Genomic DNA, 20,763 nt, shown 5'->3' on the forward strand with positions numbered 1-20,763 from the left:
TAATCAAATGCCTTTCCAATGAGTCCAAAAAATTGAAGATCTGGCAACCCTGTCTCAAGTTATGACCACTTAAGTGATATTTATGTACTTTTTTGAAGCCGGATCTCACTTAAATGTATGTAAACTATGTCCGGATCCATCATCCGACCCAGCGTTTGTTAAGTTTGAAGATCTGACAACGCTCACTCTCAAGTTATGACCGTTTAAGCGACATTTGTGTTTTTTTATTGAGATCATATCACCAAATGTTGGTAAAAAGTGAGGAAGGCGCCAACCACATAGGTGGATTAAGTTAGTTTTTTTCAAATAAGCCACTCAATCGGATAAACTATTTTAACATTGTGTTCATTCGTTCATTAATCATCAGCTTACTCAAAAAGTTGTTCGGTGAAATTGAGGAAGAAAATAACTGCTAGTCATGGAAAAAGGCTTTAGCGAAAGTGATGAATAGGGGATATGAAAATTCGGGAAAATTAAAATTCAAATAGACGGCAATTGGCATAAGTGTCACTTCGGGAAAATGGCATTCGGGGAAGTGGCCGATTAGGGTAAATGGTATTAGGGGATTTAGCCTATTAGGGGAAACGATATTCGGGGAAATGGCATTCGGGAATGGGGCCAATTAGGGGAAATGATTTTCGGGGAAATGACATTCGGGGAAATGAGCTAGACCCGACCTCAATACATTAGGAAGTTAGCTCTTTTTGAGTTCATACAAATGTGTGTTTATTAGGGTGACAATATTATAAATCAACCTAAGGCAGTGATTCCGGCCTAGAAGAAGGTTGAGAATAGCTGATCTAAGGGATATCCCCTGATTAGATACCTTAGGCAAAAATAAGTAACTGTGAAAATTTTGAGCGAAATCGGTTAAGGTTTAAAGGTTGCTTTAGACCGTTAACGCTTGTGAAAAAATATCTTTTCATACAAAAACGTATTATTTCAACCGCTAATAACTCGTAAGGGTTAACTTGGATCGACAAATTTGTTTGTCATAAAATTTTACATAAGAATCTCATACTTGACAATGATACGATACACCGTCAACTGGGGCGAATAGGGACAGCAGTTTTCACCATGTAGAAGCACTATATTTTGATTTTTCTGGTTGGTTTTGGTTAGAACAGACTTAGGCCAACAAAGTGTGTACATCCATTTCCAAATTTAAACTCATTAAATGCTCTAAACACTGTTGTCCCTATTCAGACTGAAGTCCCGATTCACCCCAGATGACGGCACCACATTTTGGTAGAATTTCATTTTTTTTTTGCTTTTCCCCATACATTTTTGCGTTTTTTTTTCATACAAACTTCAACGATGAAAAGCGACTCTTATACCTAAACTGAATTGGCTTAAAAATTGCACATTTACTTATTTTTACCCGAAGAATCAAATCAGGGAGTATTTTCTAAGATTTTTCAAAATTTTCATTATTGCTTGTCACCCTAGTGTTTTTAAACAAAATAAGACTTATATTGACATCTTAGGAAACGTGTCGGGGAAGAGGGGGTTATATGCACCCCCGGGGCAAAATGCGCTCCCTGCTTTTCTCAGTATTGGGAAGAATTTCCGGGTACAAAATCATAGAAATAGGAAACTTAACATTTTAAAATCATGGTGGAAAAATTTGAGTATCGCAGTGCGTGGCCGAATGGTTACGCTGTCCGCTTTGTAAGCGGATGATTCTGGGTTCGATTCCCATCTGCTGCAACCTTCCATCGGATGAGGAAGTAAAATGTCGGTCCCGGCCTTGGTTGTTAGGCCGTTAAGTCATTCCAGGTGTAGGAGTCGTCTCCATGCCATAAGTACAAACAACACACCAAACCAAGCCTACTCCGGTGGAATCGCTGGCGGCGGTTGGACTCACAATCCAAAGGTCGTCAGTTCAAACACTGGGGTGGAAGGTTCCTTGGAGTAGAAAGAGGTTTGGGTGCTCTCCCCATTCAAGCCTTCGGACTCCTAGGTTCGAGCAGAAATTTGCAATAGAGACCACAAAAGACCCGGGGGTCGTTAATGTGGATGGTTTGATTTTTTTTTGAGGATAAAACCTTACTTAATCCACCCTTAGGTGGATTGAGTCATTTTTTCATTTTTTCATTGAAAATGTATCGTACTTGTCCGGTCAAATCAAAAACCCGCTCAAAGGCTCTAATAAATATGATGACATCCCACAAACGGGTAGCGTTCATTATATTCTTGTGTACCCTGGAGGAATGAATCCCCCTCAAACTTTATTGATATTGGTTCCACCTGTTGACTTTTCTCGCCCACTTCAACCACGTCTCCTACTATATTTGAACCGGACTTATCGGGAGTTGAAATTGCCCTGCCGGAGGCACTCATCACCTCTCCCCAACTATTCCGACATAAACAATAAGTGTGTGGGTGTACGACTTTCCTTCCGAAACACAATAACCCTTACCTAATGAAATGAAACGTTATCGGTTTCATATCTAAGAGAAAAAAAAACCAACACCGACACAAAATTAAATTGATTTTCCCCCCAGCAATAGAGTCACCTAGCCGACACTTTTTAGATTGGTTATCATTGCGTTTGCTTCTCTCTATTTCTCCCTTTCTGCAGGTTGCCTGTTTGCCGAGACACTCTGCATCGAACATCTGGAATGGTGCTACGATGGTGAGTTTTTTTTTTTGTTGTACGCGGAACGCGGAAAGTATGATGGAATTCGCTTTTCATTTGCATGCACAACAGGGTGGTTCATGCTTGTGTGGGCAAGGTGTTATGTTGATGTTGTTTTTCTTTTTTTTTTTTGTAATTATAGGAACCTCCCTGATTTTTATTCTCGATGATCATTGAGAATAAAATAAAATTGAGAATTTTCACAATTTCCTTTTTTGTTGGCTTTTGTTATATTTTACATTCAATCGTCTTTTAAAGCTTAAAAAATATGTTTTATCTCAATATCTGTATTGGACCATCCTAGTGTGCAATATTGCATTTTATTTCTCGGTCGGAAAATTGCCTTTCCGGGAAAACTTTCTAATTGGTCATTTTCCGACGCCGTCAGTCATGCTTACGCAAATTGTATCATATTAGTTGGTGTGGACACTTCCCCTTTTTTTCGCTGAACTAGATTGCAATTAGTGCGCTTGATGAGACCTTGAGCGATATGCGCATTTTTCTGCTTGGTTTCAGATTTCGCGTTCGGAAAATGTCTTCCCCAGTACGGGCTCGAGCCGGAAGAGCTCTTCCGGGAGCCCCTGGACGAGGATGCATCCCGCTTTCTGGCCATAATGCTCGAGGATCTTCAGGGTGCCAGTCTGGGCTGGGAGCATCCGTTCACCCAGTGTCGCATGCAGGGTGCCCTGTACGCGATGCGCACCAACTCGGAGATTCCGCGGAATCTGTGCGCAAACCTGGCCCCCGATCCGGAGGTTCTGGGTCCGCAGAGTCCGCTGGCATTCGTACGGTTCACTCCACCGAACGATGAGTACGCTGACGAGGTGTACTATCCACCGTTGAAAAAGTCTCAACCAGTCAGCAAGTCCCAGCCGTCCCTTAATGAGAAACGGTTCTTCCCATCGGCTCGACAGCACAGCAAAAAGTCCCACCCGGAAATGGACCCGAACCGTCACGCTCCTCCGATGCCGATCGTTGAAGATCTGGAACCGGTCCCACTACCGATCATTTCCCCGGTCATCGACTACCGTCAGCGAGAGCTTGAGCACATTCGGTTGGCCAACCTCCGAAACAGAGCCAACTTCCGGCGACTCTTGGAACAGTTTGGAAACGCCGGTCCTCAAGCCTACCCCAGCCCAGACGTCACCGACTACATCGACGATCCTACTCCCAACGAGGTTGAACACTTCGAGATGCGTATCAAGCCGGAGGTGTCCTTCAGCGAGAAGCGCGATCACTCGATCTTCAAGGAGCAGAAATCCGCCGACATTGACGAAGAAAAGGCTCTCAAGAAGCTCGTCGAAAAGCTGACCCCCGTCGACGTTCCGGACTACACGTTCATCCATCCGAAATCATCGTCGTTCCGTGAGTACGCCAACGCGCATCACATTCCCAAAATTTCCAACTTTGCTCCGGAGAATGTCAACTCGGTAAACTCCGCCGGCCAGGACAAGAACTCCCCGAACCTGGACAAGTTCTACAAGAAACCGCACGGTGTACATGCCGCCAACGACATCAGCGAGGTGCCAAACACGTTCCGCGAGGACGCCCAGTTCGCACCCTCCGAGGCCGGACTGTACACCGAGGGTGGGTTCGTGTACGTACCGAAACCCGGAACGGCTAAGAACAAGAACGACGCACGGACGCTGCTGGACAACATCCTGGGATTTACCCGTCACGAGCGGTTGGACGTGAAGAAACCCGGCCCACCGGCTGGTCCTCCACCGTCGAACGAAACCCCCGGAGAGGCTCTGCCCAAGGGCAAGGAAGACGCGGACGGTGATTCCAAGCGCCCCAAGTCCAAGAAGGAACTGCACGTGCACACGGACGATAACCACGCGCCGCACTCGGTGGACACGGAGTACGCCCACGTGATCCTGAGGAATCCGTAAGATTGGTACTCATTTCGGGTTTTCCAGTTATCAATTGAATAATTATTTTCAGGATCGACAACTGGAAGGACGGCTCGAGGATTGTGACTGCACTAGCCGAACTCCTCAACATGCAGGGATACTTTACGCATCCAAGGTGAGTACTAAAGTTCAAGTCCACAAACGATCCCTGTTACAATAACGAATTTCGCAGGGTCGACCGCCACGAGGTATCGTTCCGGGTGGAGTCCAATCCGGACAAGAAAACGGCCGCTGACGTGGCGAAGCAGATCAACGACAGCCGCGTGCGTAACAACCTGTCTCGTCGATTCGGCGTGGTGGTCGATTCCGCCGGCGTAGGTGACAAGACCAAGGACCTAGACGCCGTCACGACTGAGCGATTGAAGCGCGTCGAAGAGGGCCCGGACGTGACGCACGTGATGGCGTTCATGTTTGCAGGTGAGTTGGCTTGGCGTTGAGCATCTGATCGGATTCGGATGAGTGACGTGATTTTGGGGTTCGTTTCAGGAGCTGGTGCCGCGGCGATCATCGTGATAGTGATTACTTTATTTCTTATCAAGAAGCATGATAAAAAGAAGGACAAACTAGGCGGACTGCAGGCGGGACTTTCGGGTGCGGACAGTTGCAGCAAGGACTACCAGGACCTGTGCCGGGCGAGGATGGCCGGCAAAGGAGCGGGCAATACGGAATCACCCGGCGGCAGGATTACATCGCTCGCGAAGGAAGCCGAGCGGCCACCGTCGTCCAGGTCAAGCACGTCTTCTTGGTTGGTGTTTACTGGTGTCCAAAGGGTAACCTTCACTAACTGCTCCCATCAACTTTCCCCATGCTTACAGGAGTGAGGAACCCGCGCTAACGAACATGGACATCTCTACCGGACACATGGTACTGTCGTACATGGAGGATCATCTGCGCAACAAGGGTCGGCTGCAGCGCGAGTGGGAAGCACTGTGCCGGTACGAGGCCGAACCGAGTGCCCGTGATGCCGCCCTGCAGCCACAGTGTGCACCGCTGAACCGTGCCGGAGCCCCGCTGCCGTACGACCACTCCCGTGTCGTCCTGAACCACCTGGCCAACGCTGAAGGCATGGACTACATCAACGCTTCAACGATTGTAAGTTGCGCTTGTGCCAACCTTCCCCCGCTCAAAACGTAAGGCTAGATTACCTCCAAATCAACCAAGTTTTTCCCCTTCCAGACGGACCACGATCCACGTGCCCCGGCGTACGTGGCCGCCCAGGGACCGATGCAGTCGACGCTGGCCCACTTCTGGCAGATGGTGTGGGAGCAAGGTGCCGTCGTACTGGTGGCACTCTGCCGACTCCAGGAGAACGGAGAGCCGGCCTGCGCGCGCTACTGGCCCGAGGAGGGCGCCGAGGTGTACCACATCTACGAGGTGCACCTCGTGAGCGAACACATCTGGTGCGACGACTACCTGGTGCGGTCGTTCTACCTGAAGAACCTCCGAACCGGGGAGACCCGCACCGTCACCCAGTTCCACTTCCTGTCGTGGCCCCAGAGCGGAGTGCCGACCTCGGCCAAGGCGCTGCTGGACTTCCGCCGCAAGGTGAACAAGTCGTACCGCGGACGGTCCTGCCCGATCGTCGTGCACAGCAGGTAGGTTTCAGAGGGATTTTTCAAGGGATCAGAACTATCAAAAATTTGCTTATCCTTGGTTCATACGATAATATCCAATGGATATGTTTAGCTATTTGATTTGAACATTCAATAATTTTCCAATTGTAAGTGCAGTGTCATGCTAGTTGAAAAAGAGATGTCCCTTTTAAATATAAATTTTTCAATGAAAATATACATTTTTAGTGATATTTTTTTGTTTCTCAATTGTTATTAGAATGTATGACAAGTTGGTCAGTGAGACAAAAGTCGGGGCTTTTGTATAAACCACGTGGCAGGGATGGATTAATCGCAAAAAATATTTCGCTTGCGAACTTTCTTCCAAGGGTTCTGATTTTCGGTTCAAAGATCAGAAATCACTAACTCATCGCTGAGCGAATCTTTGCCGACTAGAGCTCGCCACCAGTCGCGAGCGAACACTACGTTCAGGCTGCCAGTGACTTGCTCAATCGCTTCTCCACCCAGAAAAATAAGGCATATTTGAATCAACAAAACGTTTTGTTGATTTGAAAATCAAGATTTTTGTTGAATCAACGCTAAACGTCAAAGCAACTTTTTCAAAACAACAACAAAAATTTGTGGAATTAAGAAAATCAAGGTTTGTTTCAACGCAAAATCTGCGTTGATTATATTCAACAAAAAGTTTGTTGAATCAAACCTCGTACAGGCTGATTCTACAAAATATTTTTCTGCGTGTCCCAGCGACACAAATACTTCGTGAATTTCTTTACCTACTCCGTCCGTCGACCCGAGTCACACACGAATACGTTCAGAGAGGAGAGAATCTAACAACATACCAGCTTGTGGCGCTCTTTTGTTTTGCACTACCATAGTTTGCCGTAAATTTGTATTTGGCATGATGGAAATTGTTTGTACATGTGTCTTTAATGTCGTGTTATCAACAAAATTGCAAAACATTTTTGATAACATGGATTTTAAGCAGTTTTATAACTGAGGAAAACAAAGCCGATCGCAAACTATTTCGACTCAGTGACTGAGTGACAAAACACTATCGGTCTCTCTGATCATTCGCTGTACTACCCGATTGAAGTGAGAGGGAGAGCAAAGAGAGTATGCTGTAATGATTGGTGTGGAAGCGACAAACGGTAGGTGACGGTCGGAGCAGTTTTTTGACGCTTTCAATTTGTTGTGGTCGCGAGTAAATGAGTCGTTTTGGAGTAACTAGAATGGGACTGTCACTGAATCGGACTCCTCGATATTTGATAGAACATTCAGTCAGCGGTCACTTCCGAAAACCAAATTTAATCGCTGTCACACAGTGCCTATCATGATTGACATTGCTTGGCGACGGTTGGTGAACGTAAACACAAAGACCAAACGAACGAAAAATGAGCACCACTCAAGCAGCCGTCGTTTTTCGTCTCTCTCTTCCTTGTGTTTGCAGCGTGGTGACAGCAGTCATTTTGTCATTGTCTCGGTAGAATGACAAACGGCCGTTCTCTGAGCGAATGTTTTTCTTGAGGGAAGTCAATAACTGTGTGAGTGACTTTGCGTAGCACTCATTCGTTTGTGAATGAAACGAACGAAAGTAGAATAGAGTTATCTAAGACCGATCTCACGCACACTAGCACGCAATACATGCGCAAGTAGATAACTCTATGTCAAAGTCAGGTTGTGGTGGTGAAGACGCTTGGAGTGTTCTGTCACCTATCACAAACAAAGTTGAAATTTCGAAAGCGCTGGATTTGAGTTTGGAGCAAGGTTTGGAGGCTTTTTTCTTATTAGATTGTAAGTCACTGAAAAAAAATGCACATTATACAAACATATTCGGATCAAAACTACTATTGAACATGACACAAATAAATTTTAATTTTTTTTGAAGGTTCAAAATTTCCTGATTTGAAAAAAAAATCCTCAAAATTATTTTTTACTTAATATTTAAGGTTCTAGTGTGAAGCTGTAGAAATGTAGTCCAAATCTCAGCTCAGGATAACAACTGCACCAATGTAATTGTTAAAGCAACCATTTAAAAATATAATTAAATGAAAATGTTTAAGGGTGTTTTCCGGAATTCAAAAAAAAATTCGATCATTTACAATCCGTTTTTTAAGGTTTGCTGCAAATTTGTACATTGCAGACTCAATTGAGAGATGCCTTAATTATTATTATTTTACTTTCTCACTTCAAGCATCAAATTGGAGTTCTGCGACCCTACACACAAAAAAATATTTTCGAATGCTACATCATTTATGACGTAACACTTTTGCACGTCATTAATCATTTAAATTTAAATGCAATTTGATGTAAATTTGCAACAAATAACATGATTTTACGTGTGATTCAACCGTTTACGTCGAATCTCAAGTTTACATCAACTGAGTTTACATGTGATTAATTTTTTCCGTGTCGAGTAAATTCACATATTTTTTTCTGTGTATTTTAGTCAGATTTTGGATAGCTATAATATTAGAATAGCTATTAATAGTTAATTGCCAATTAAATTACGAATTGATTTTTTTCTTCAATATTTGTTTACCGCCATTTTGGCCGCCATGTTGGATTTAAAAATTCTAATCACTTTATCGTAGTTTTGGGGTTGTACTTAAGCTCAACAATAAAAAAAGACAACGAAAAACAAATTCTGAGACATTCGGATAATCGAGTCTGAACTTATCAGATTGACTCTTGGAACGTATGTTGTTTAAAAAGGATTCGGGCAACTTTTTCTGATTTTGAGTGAGTTGGTGGAGAAAGACCGACAGACGTTGGAAACTCATTGAAGAAAACATTTTCAAAAGCAACTTGAAAACATCTGTCGATTTGTAAAGACTCTTAATTACATTTCTTTTAGTTTGTAAGAATTCTATCATCTATCAGTTTGTGTTTCATAATGTTTCATTTCCATTTCCAGCAACGGTTCCGGCCGCACCGGCGCCTACATCCTGCTCGACCTGGTGCTCGGTCGGATGAACAAGGGCGCCCGCGAGATCGACATCGCCGCCACGCTGGAGCACCTGCGCGATCAACGGGCCGGCCTGGTCGCCACCCGGCAGCAGTTTGAGTTTGTGCTGATGGCCGTCGCCGAGGAGGTGCACGCGATCCTGAAGGCCCTGCCCCAGAACACGAACCCGGGCGGTGGCGAGAAGCGACCCAGCGATCCAACGGCGGTAACTGCGACGACGACTGCGACAACGACGACGACGACGACGGAAGCCAAGGATCAAACGGCTGCGGCAGCTACCAATGGAGGAACCAAGGACGAAAAGACACAGGACAACACCGAGGCAAAGCGAAAGGACAAGACGGCGGAAAAGAAGTAAACGGAAAGATGATGGGAATTTCTACGTTGAGACTGTATTTAAGTTTTAAAACTGTGAAACTGATTATTTTTTTAATTTGAGGTTCGGTTTTTGCCCCCCAAAAACTCGTTGCTCAAAGTGGATAAAGTTTAACTAAAGATCGTAAGTTGATTTTTTGAACTTGTTTTGAGAGTTTACAAAAAGTTGTGTTCTTTTAGGATTCTTGATTTGCAGTAGAAGTAGAAACATTTTGTTGGTTAAGCACAAATGATTTAACGACCTGAGTTGAGTACGACTTGAGTTAGCGGAACCTGAAATCACGATACTGGAAAACCAATGCAAACGTCTTAGGGAATTTTGAATGACACAAGAAAACAAAAACATATAAGACATAACCGTTATCTAATCAATCCTTAAACAAAAATTAATGCAAAAAAAAAATGGAAAAAATAATTATTATCTGTCAATTTTGCTGACTAGTAGTAAATCAAGTTGACAAAATAACCAAAAAAAATACACACAACACAAACACAAACACAAAGGAGGAGCAAATCTTTCCCGCCAAAAATCCAGGGAAAACTTTGCTCCTCTGAACAAATATTTTCAAGCATCTATTGGGAACCATTTAAAAACAAACAAAAAAAAACAACAACCAGTGCGTCACGCGAAGCTCTCGCCGGCCGAATGTCCGCCGCCAGCCAGCGGATTCGGCACTACGTAGGCTACGGACGCGCCCCCCCCCCTTGCACAGAAGCGGGAAAGCGGAATCTACGGATCAGAGGGAAGATTATTTTTGAGGAAGTTATAATACCATTAACACAACAACAAAAAACATATTCTCGTAGACACACAAAATGTCGAGTAGGCAAGTAAAAGTTATGATAAAAAAAGTAAAAAAAAATATATCATCATCATTTAATTATTTCTATAAACTGAAGTGACAGTAAACAAAGAAAAAATCACAAATCTCAAAACACATACATATGCCACAACAAAACACACACTAGCAAAACAAACATCTAACACAAACCAAGTTCACATATGTACCTCTAAAGAGAAACTTTTTTAAGACAAAGATGAATTTTTAAACATAACATACACCGTTAGTCATGAAGATAATCGAATGAAAAAGTATATATTTTGGGAGGAAAGGAGGAAAGATTGTTTAATCAGAAGCAACCGAGACATCATCATCACACAAAGAAACACAGAAGAGTACAGAAGTTAAACTGAAAAAAAAATACAAATCGTTATGGGTTGGATAGCGGGCAGTGAGTTTGGATATTCGGAAAAGAAAAAGTGTTTGGACATTGCCGTAGGATTCATTGAGATATTTTCCAAATCACAGAATCAAAAAGTTTTATCCGGATAGTAATGCATGGATAGTTTTATCTTGATAAAGATCGAAAGTCTTCAGATTTTACTATCAAGATGAGTTATCTAATGGGTTAACCAAAAGAGTTATCTAGTTGGTTTATCCAGATTGACTATCCAAACGGTTTGAACAAATGTGTTATCAAGGTAGATTCTCTAATATATTAATCAAATGGTTATCCAGAATGATTATCCTGATGAACTATCCAGCTTGGCTATGCACATGAGTTCTACTTTGGTTATCCAGGTAAGTTATTTTTTTGTTTTTCCAAATGAATTATTCAGATGGATTAGCTAAACAAGTTATCCAGATCGGTTAGCCAGGTGAACTATTCAGATGGTTTATTCCGATTCTGATATTCTGAAGGAATTTCAATGCGGCTATCCAAAAGGATTTGCCCCAAAGTCATTCAGATAGGCTATCCAGAAATATTATCCAGATGGAAAAGCATTATCCAGTATTCGAGTTGGAGTAAACCATGCGAGTTATCCAGATCGATTATCCTGCTCAGATTGATTTGTCAGAGTGACCTAGAGGTATGCGGATGCGTTATCCAAACGAGTGACCCAAAACAAAAATCTGGATCGGATAACTAGTTGGGTTATCCAGATGGCATATCTAGGTTGGTTATACAGATAAATTTACCAAGTGAGTTATCCAAATCCATTTTCTTATGGAATCTTCAAATGGATTGACCAGACCAGTTATCCAAATGGGTTACTTGGATTGGTTATTCCACGGGTTTAAGGGGTTTGGCTATTCAGATGGGCTCTCCAAATCAGTTCTGATTGAATTTCAGATAGGTTTTCCCGTGAACCAGATGTGCATTTTAAATTGGTTATCCTAATAGATTATCCAGATGGATTATCCTGATGGAATTGCAATGTATTTTTCTAAAAAGATTAACCAAATGAGTTATCCTGATTGTTTATCCGGTTAGATTATCCAGATCTAAACGGGTTATTCGAAAGGATTATTATTATTATTCAGATTGCCGAACCAGGTGAGCTTTTCAGATTGATTATCCAGGAAGACTATCCAGATAGATTATTCAGATGGATAATCCAAATGGCTTTTCCAAATGGCTTATTCAGATGGATTATTCAGATGGTTTATCCTGATGGAATTTTAATATGAGTTATCCTGGCAGGTTATCCTGGCAGATTATCCAGATAGATTATCCAGATTTGAAAGCCAGATGAGTTGACCTGACAGAACTTTAATGTGATTCTCTAGACGATTTTACCAAATGATTAGTTAGATCGTTGTCCAGATCGGAGAATGATGAGCTTTTCAGATTGATCATTCAAAAAAAATTTCCAGATGGATGGAATTTCAATGTGGTCCTAGTAGATTATCCATACAGATTTTCCAGATAGAATGGCCAGATAGAATCTGGGTATCCAGACAAATTAACCAATTTTTTTATTAAGATCATGATGCCAAATGAGCTTTTCCGATTGATTAATTAGACGAGTTCTCCAGATCGATGAGCTTTGCGAATTGGATATCCAGGTAGATTATCCAAATGGATTATCATAATGGATTTTGAATGTGACTCTCCAAAAGGAAACACCAAATGTGTTTTCAAGCTGAGGTATTCGGATAGTATCGAGATAGATTACCCAAATGGGTAGGAGATTAATTGTCAATGTGGCTATCCAGGTGAGTTTACCAAACAGTTACCCAGGATTTTCTTTTATCTAAATGGGCTGTTCAGATGAACTGACTAGATGAAAAGATATAGATTTATTATCCATGTAGATTGTGCTGTTGGATTATCCAAATAAAATAGCAATTTGCAGCTTACCCCAAAATTAATCCAGGAAGATGATCCATATGAGTTATTCAGGTAAACTAACCTGATAGATTATTTAGACAATGATCACCAAGATGGTTTATCCTGAAGGTATCACAATATATTAAAACAAACGAATTTGACAAATTAGTTCCTAGATCGGTTATCTAAATGGGGTTTGATTGGTAATCCACAAAAAATATCCCGATGGATTATCAAGAACGGCTATCCTGATGGAATTTCAATGTGGCTATTCAGAAAAGATTTTTAGGTGAGTTATAATAATAGTTATTCAGATGGATTAAACAGATATATTATTTAAATTGATTTTTTGCAGGGATTATCTAAATGGATAATCCGTATTTGTGGTCTTGATAAGTTATCTTGGGTTACCAAGAACAATTATTCTTATGCATTATTCAATTGTTTTATCCGAATTAATCATCCGAATGCATTATCCGGAAAAAAGTCTTCAGATCATTCAAATTGAACTATCCAAACGTCAAAAACAGAAATTTTGCTCATTTTAAACTATCCAGATTTCCAGACTCACAGCTCTGCTAACCAATCCGTGGCGACAAAACGAACACTTATTGGTGCAGCTATTAGGTAGGCCATAGAGAAATCAAACACTATCGAGGAGGGAGGGTGGTAAAAGAAGGAATTTGAGCAAATTTGATCGGCAAAAAAATATATAGTTTTTGATTCCTTGTTGGATTTGACTCACACAAAAGACATACACACGACGCAAGGAAAAGAGAAGACTTCATACAGATTCTTATTTTGAGGAAATCATGCGATTGTTCGATGAAAACAGTTTAAAGTAACATAAGTAGCTTTTAAAAGGCATATATATAGAAAGCAAAAGAAATGGCTCTTCACGCATTTCTTTACTAATATTGTATGGACATATTAGCGTTGTAAGATAACAGAACTACAAAACAAACAAAAAATACTTATACATATTATATATACAGTAAAGGTACATTTTCGCACGTCTCCAACAAGCATAAACAGATGTATTTAAAGTAACTAGATGTGTGTGTAAGATGCACATAATTATTAAAACAAAACAAAAAAATGCATTAAAATATATATTGGCTCACCCTGTTCTGGCCGGGTGCCCCGAGCTATCCAGCCAGCTAGGGCACACCCGGCCAGGGCGATCATCCAAACTTTTAGCTATTTTCCCTTTCGAAGAGAATTCGATCAAATGAAGCGGGCACGGCCCGGCCAGACCGAAAGCCTGGGCAAATTTCAGTGGCGCCATTTTGATTTGTTTTCCCTTTCTCATTTCGGGGGCCATACCGAAAGATAAAAAAAAATATAAAAAAAACGCCAAGTTTGCCTCCCTCGGTCTGGCCGGCGTGCGAGAAGGCACGAAGAAGAAGAATTTAATAAATATTGAAAAAAAAACAAGTTTTGAAACATTCAAAAAAGCACTTACAAAAAACTGTCTCACAAAAACACACACTTTCACACACGTTAGACGACTCAGAGACTGACAGATGTCTATTTTTCGGTAAACGAACTTGCCTAATTTTTGCTACTAGACTTTTGTCCAAAAAAAATCACACACTTTCACAATTTGCACACACAAACACATTACAACACAACACTCACACAGAATCAGAGGCAAACTTGTCTGGTGACCACGGAGGAAAATTATGAAAAAAATTACATGACTTATTTTGTAAAACGAAATGTTTGTCCTTCGATTTCTTGGAACAGCGTACAAGAAAGCAGCTATACACAAGTTCTTATAAATATTATCTACTGCAGAGAAAGGTGAAAGGAAGGCAGATTCCTTATAAAAAATATATTCGATGTCACACAAGTTTTAAAAACTATTTAAATATTAAACAAAATGATGCATGAATCCTTTCGAAATCATTATCCCTTAAACAATGTTAGACACATTATACATCAGAGATTATATACAAAACTTATCCAACAAAAAAGAAAAACAAAAAATGTAAGGAAAGAACACAACCTAAAACCAAAATCACAAATGGGGGCTTATTATACATTAATCATTGTTTGACTTGATAAGAAATTATTATACCACAATCAGTTGAAAGTATAGCAAAAACCACGTTTAGTAGGAGTGCGCACTGACGTTTGCTGTGGGGGTCGTCACCCTCTTTGCAGGGTGTCGAGCCCCCTCGAACTTCAGTGCGCCTTGTTGTGAGAAGATGAAAACCAAGCATTGAAGGTGTTGAAAATAAATTGCAACCCAAGTCAGTTGGGGGATTAAATACAGATGACATTATATAGACATATTATATATTATTCTGTGGTAAATGAAAGAAAAATATTCATATATTCTTGTGTATAAATGTCCACAATAAACGGCAAAGTATTCGTATCAGACTTAAAAACAACACAAAGACCACATGCAAAATAAGATTAAAAAAAACAAAAATAATGTATATCAGCATCAGCTTATCCCTGAGTAAGAAAACAAGGCTTGTATAAAAACGAACCGAGAATTATGCATTTACTGAGGAATGATAATTTGAACAATGAATGAAATATACGAACTGAAGGCACTTTACAAAGGAACGGAAACAACTGAACTAAGAGTTTCATTCTTCCGTTAAACTTTGTTATCATTTTCTTCTGCATACAAATCAACTTTTTTTATTTTCCCAAACTGAGAAATAGCCAAATTTCATGCAAAAACCCATAAATCAGTATGATTTCAATCATTAGCAGGAGAGCAAGAGCAAGAGACACCGGAAATGAAAAAAAAACTACAAAAATAAAATATTTAACTACTTTGCCGTCAAAAATCTAACCGACACCCACACTGAAACAAATCAACACAAACACAAACAAGAACGTTTCACGACAGAATATGGAAAATGCGCTTGGAAACAAATCGACAAATGAACACAGACACACACACACTGTAACATCTTTATCAATCGTTGTGTAATGCATCAAATATATACAAAAACAGCACACACTCAAAACACACGCAAACAAACAACCAAACTTATACCAGCAAAAAGAACCGAGCAAGCAAAAAAAAAGGAAAGAAAAAAAGTATTTAAAATATATAAACTATTGAAGAACTACAAAAAAACCAAGTGATTCTCTTAAAGTAAAAAAAAAAAAACGCAACTCAAAAAGGTGAAAGCAGTTAAAAATAATCAAATGTGTATAATGTTGTGAAATACCTTGTTTGCCTGAGCTAGCAAAAACGAACAAAAGCATAGGAAAATTGTTTTAGAGGAAACATCAGGCGATTGGGAAAAGAAAGGCTGATGACGATAACACAGTGGCGTAGTGGAAGTAGAATCAAAGGTGGGGGTAGATAAAGTCCAATTACGACAGTCAAAATACAAAAAGATGGAAAGATGGAAAAACATACGAAAAAATAATCCTCGAAAAGAGGGGTGAAAGTTTTTCTTTGTAGTAAACCGATGGTGGTGCAAATATCACAAGTCGTTGCTTTACAAAATTCATAGTTGTTTAAATTTAATTTTTTTAAATTTCCAAACTGTACGATCTTTATGAAAAAGTTTATTGAAAATTCAACTAAAAATGTAATGTTTTTAGTACAAATTTGGTATAATCGTCATTTCTTATTTTAAAATTAGCAATTTCTAGTGCTCTCAAAATAGTATGTATAAATAACATTTTAATTTGCAGTAAAAATGTTGGACACCTCCGTGTAAGCACGAGAGCAAGCAGCAGTCAAGTGCTCAGTGCTCCATAGTTTTTTTCGATTTTTTCGCCGTAAATTACCGTGATTATCCGCGAGTTTGCTCCTGCAGCATGCCAAAGGCCGGCCGTGGCCGTGGCAGTTCGAGTGCGGCCTCGAAAAACCCGCGAAGTTCGTCTACCGGCCGTGTGCAAAAAGGTAAACAAACCAACGCCGTGTCGACCGCCATCGCGCAGGGGAGCGTGAGCGCAGAAGGCATCGACAAAAAGTTACTACATCCCGGATATGTTCCGAGATCACCAGTGCGAACCCGTTCAGGTACTTCCGGTGCCACGACCAACACGTCAACATCCGCCAACATTCCCATCAGGAACGAGTTCCAGATGCTGAGCGACGATGAAGAAAACAACAACAACAACACCGACGGTAGCAGCACTACAGACGACGACGATGACGATCGTCGTGCACGGAAAAAATTGCCGACGCCAAAAACGAACAATTCTCCAAAGGAACGAAGACCACCTCCAATTTTTGTTTTGGACACGTTGGCGGACGATGTTGACGAGTTGCTGGAAGGCCTCGGATATTGTCTGAAAATCGGTAAGTCGTCAGTGCAAGTCTACACATTTGACAACAAGAACTTCGACCTGGTTGTGGAGAAATTGAAGAGTAAAAACTTCAAGTTCTACACATTCGACCCCGTGCAGAAGACAGCCGTTAAGGTCGTCTTGCAGGGGTACCAAGACCGCCCGATCTCCGACCTCAAGAAGGACCTCTCGGGTGCCGGAATAACGCCGCGAGACATAAAAGTCCTCTCGCGGAAGACAACAGTCACAGGTACACACACACTGTACCTGTTGTACTTCGACCGCGGCACCGTCAAGATTCAAGACCTGCGACGAACTAAGGCGTTGGACGGGTTTTGGGTAAACTGGCGGTTCTACTCAAAGAACCCGTCGGACGCAGCACAATGCCACCGTTGCCAGAAATTCGGCCACGGCTCGCGGAACTGCAACCTCCCGCCCCGCTGTGTGAAGTGCGGTGAAACACACCTCTCTGAGGCGTGTGCACTGCCGTGCAAGGCGGACCTGGGGGACAAGGCAGAGCAAACCAAGGCGCGCATCAAGTGCGCCAACTGTGGAGGTAACCATACCAGCAACTACCGTGGATGCAGTGCACGAAAAAATTACCTCGAGGAGCAGGAAAAGAGGAAGAAGAAAGCAGCAGCGTCCCACCCTCCTCAGCGAAGTACGAGCGCAGCCGTTCCTGCAGTTGGGCAGCGTACGGTTCCAGCGGACAACTCAGCATTCCCCCCTGGCTGGCGATCGTTTGCCAGCGTGGTTGCTGCCGGTAGCGGCAATGCGGCCCAGCAAGAAGTCACCGGGGAAGATCTCTTCACCCTGCCAGAGTTCTTTGCTCTCGCGGGGGAGATGATGTCGAGGTTTCGGACCTGCCGTAACAAGGCGGAGCAGTTTCTAGCCCTTGGGGAGCTGATGATCAAGCACATCTACAAAGGATAAAATACTGTGATTTAGTTATAAGCTTTTTCTCTTTCTTTCCCCTTTCCTTTGCAATTTTAGCAAGTTTTTTTTTTTAATTTTTCTTGCTCTTGTTAGTGCCATAGTTATAGAAATAATTGTTCCAAAATGGATTATGATGCAACACACAGCTGAAAGGAACTCCAAAACTCTGTTATGAATTGCAAAAGAACTGATTGTATCTTGATTATTCACCAATAAAACCGAATTAAATTAAAAAAATGTTGGACACAAGATTAAATGCTATGCTAAATGAAATGCTATAAAATCCCTAAAAAAATACTTCTCTTTTTTTTTTTTGACTTTTGATTTAAAGCAGGTTAATACCACCTGGAAATTGTCGGTTCCATAAATTGCCTTCGCACAATTATGAAACACGTGAATTTACCTATTAATTTTACAGAAAAAAATATTGATCAAAAAAACAGTTAACCATGATACAACTTTTTTCACTATAACTGCGATAACTTAAAGATTTCAGCGATGACCTATACATGTTAGGGTACCAAAAGTTGCGTATTTCAATTACAAAAATTTGGGTACCCAAACATGTATAGGTCATCGCTGAAATTTTTAAGTTATCGCAGTTTTAGTGAAAAATCGTTTTTTTCTGTTTTCTTCATTTTCCCGTTTTTTGCGCCCAGTTTTTATTTTCAAAAAATCGTATCTCGGAATATTGAAAACATAACTTCACCATTTTTTGATATGTTATGTGAAATTTTCCGAGGAATCCGATAAAAATATTTTCAGACATAGGCTCTTTGGTCCCGAGACCTTCAAAAGAGAAAAAATCGACGAAAATTGCCATTTTTCGGACCACCCTAACACGGCGTAGGTAACCCTAATGGCCAAACAAAAAAATACGGGTCTAATTATTTCGGCCAAGCAACCCCCAGAAATTTTTTCCGATCGGCCCGATCGGAGAACTCTTTTTCCGAATCATGCTGTTTTCGTGGGGAATTGCTGAATTAAGCTTGAAATTTATTCAGTTTTTTTAAACTGATTATTTTGTTGAAAATCCTGACAATTTTGGACATAATTCAGGATTGTTCACATCCCTAGAACAGAAGTGTTCAAAATTATCGCATTAAACGTTTGAATTTACATCCGGACAATAGTTATTCCTTAATCCACCACCATTTTATCAAATTAAGAAGAGCTGCAGAAGAGGAAATTTTTGAAATTTCGGACTTGATTTTCGAAGAAAAAAAATCTGAAATCCTGACCTGATCAATAGAGAAGCTGAGTTTTTCTACATAGATTGTGATTGTGATGAACACTTTTTCGGAAGTAAAACATTTGTTAAAATTTTCTGAAAATATTCAAATGAAGTTGTAAACTAACAAAACAAAAACATCTAACAGACTAAGGTTAAATAGCTTGGATGACAAAATGATTAAACTACGATCCATCTGATTTAAATATTTCATGTCAAAAGTTTTCTCGGTTTTCACCAAAATGAACAATTGAATTGAAAAAACGGTAAGTATTGAATTCCAGAGTCTAATATGACTTTTATCGTTGTTTACGTGACGGGACAATGAAAGGAGCAGATTTATGAAAAAACTCCTCTACCATTCAATGGCTTGCAGACCTTATTTGGTCAATATTTTTGGCGTTTGAGGTAAGAGAACACATTTAATGAACATTGCAATTATTGAATCATAGTAAAAACTAAATCTTTCTTAGAAAATTGAAAAAAGGGTCATTTGGTGTAGCTTCGCTAAGAATCGGTCTACATTGAATTCATCAACAATCCAACCGCACCACTAAACGCACCTTCACACTGTTCGCAAAGCTTTCGAAGAACAGAAAGCTTCGGGCAGCTTTGTTATGGCTGCATATACGAAAGCTTTCCAACCGAGAAAAGTGCGATGAATTCCGGAATGAACTCAAAGCATACTCCTTCGTAAATTGAGGATTTTTGGAATCGTGCACCGGTTAAGTTTTGGTTTGACTGTTTATTTTTCACAATCAAATATTATTAGAACGATTTGTCTCAACAAAAAAAATTTGCAATTGATTTTAAAGATTACTTTTAGCAACCTGCTGACTGAAGACTGAAAAAAATATCCGTTCAAAGATTAACACAAACCATAGCAAAAAGATAAAAGGCACTGCACAACTGGGTGCACAGAAAAAATGATCCCTGCACCAAAAGCGATATATATTTTTATTTGTTATTTTAAGCATTTATGCCAATTTTAGGAAGGCCTCATGGCGCGGTGGTTAGCGGCTTCGGCTGCCGATCCCTAAGTTGCTATGGGGCGTGGGTTCGATTCCCGCCTTATCCTCCTGGCCTTCTATCGGATGGGGAAGTAAAACGTCGGTCTGTTTGCATAAAAGAGGTTTTGGGTGACTCACCACACATAACCTTCGGACGCCTGAAAATGAGCAGAAACTTGCAACAGAGACCACAAAAGACCCGGGGGTCGTTAAAGTGGATTGCTTTGCTTTTTTTTGCCAATTTTAGAATTAGTTAAAATTAACCTATTAAAGTTGTTGAAAAAAGTTTTTCTTAAAAAAATACTTTTTAACATCACTTTTGTCTGTTTAACAAAGTTGTAGAACATAAAATTTCGAAAGATAATCTCATTTTTGGGAACATTTCGACGTCGTCGTGCTATCATGTCGCACCCGCCATTTCGACGTTCCGAGAAAAACGCGTTTTAATGTTTGACCTTGGATAAACAAAAACGAGAGCACGCATTGTAAACAATAACAATCACGTTTTGTTTGGTTGACTATTCTGTGCATTGCCCCGAAGTTTGGTTGTATTTGGTTGCCGGAGTCCCGAGTTATAATTACAAATGTTTACGGTAGTCTCACTTGTACGTGCGTCAAACGCATCCTGACCTGAAATCCCTTTGCCCTTTGTCGCACTTACATCAATTTTCAGGGAGTGACAAGATAGCACGACAAGATTGAAACTACTTTCATATGAAAAGTGAC

General features: G+C 40.8%; 1 protein-coding gene across 6 annotated transcripts in view; it reads left to right on the forward strand.

Moving 5' to 3' along the window:
- LOC120415465 (receptor-type tyrosine-protein phosphatase N2) overlaps nt 1-15,272 on the forward strand; it is a 69,765-nt gene extending 54,493 nt beyond the window's left edge. Inside the window, exons 3-11 of one of the 6 annotated variants that reach the window (XR_005605205.2) lie at nt 2,585-2,638; nt 3,158-4,529; nt 4,586-4,669; nt 4,727-4,971; nt 5,041-5,299; nt 5,370-5,646; nt 5,716-6,149; nt 9,040-9,589; nt 9,646-15,272. Coding sequence is in view for 5 of the 6 variants with exons in the window: in XM_039577019.2 (XP_039432953.1) it covers nt 2,585-2,638; nt 3,158-4,529; nt 4,586-4,669; nt 4,727-4,971; nt 5,041-5,299; nt 5,370-5,646; nt 5,716-6,149; nt 9,040-9,448 (3,134 nt within the window). In the remaining variant the exon portion in view is untranslated. Of the gene's footprint in view, nt 1-2,584; nt 2,639-3,157; nt 4,530-4,585; nt 4,670-4,726; nt 4,972-5,040; nt 5,300-5,369; nt 5,647-5,715; nt 6,150-9,039 lie in introns of all 6 variants that reach the window. The other 5 variants (XM_039577023.2, XM_039577020.2, XM_039577019.2 and 2 more) reach the window with 5 other exon arrangements.
- Nucleotides 15,273-20,763: the final 5,491 nt, after the last annotated feature.

This window comes from Culex pipiens, chromosome 2 (assembly GCF_016801865.2).
Source record: "Culex pipiens pallens isolate TS chromosome 2, TS_CPP_V2, whole genome shotgun sequence".
Taxonomy (NCBI): domain Eukaryota; kingdom Metazoa; phylum Arthropoda; class Insecta; order Diptera; family Culicidae; genus Culex; species Culex pipiens.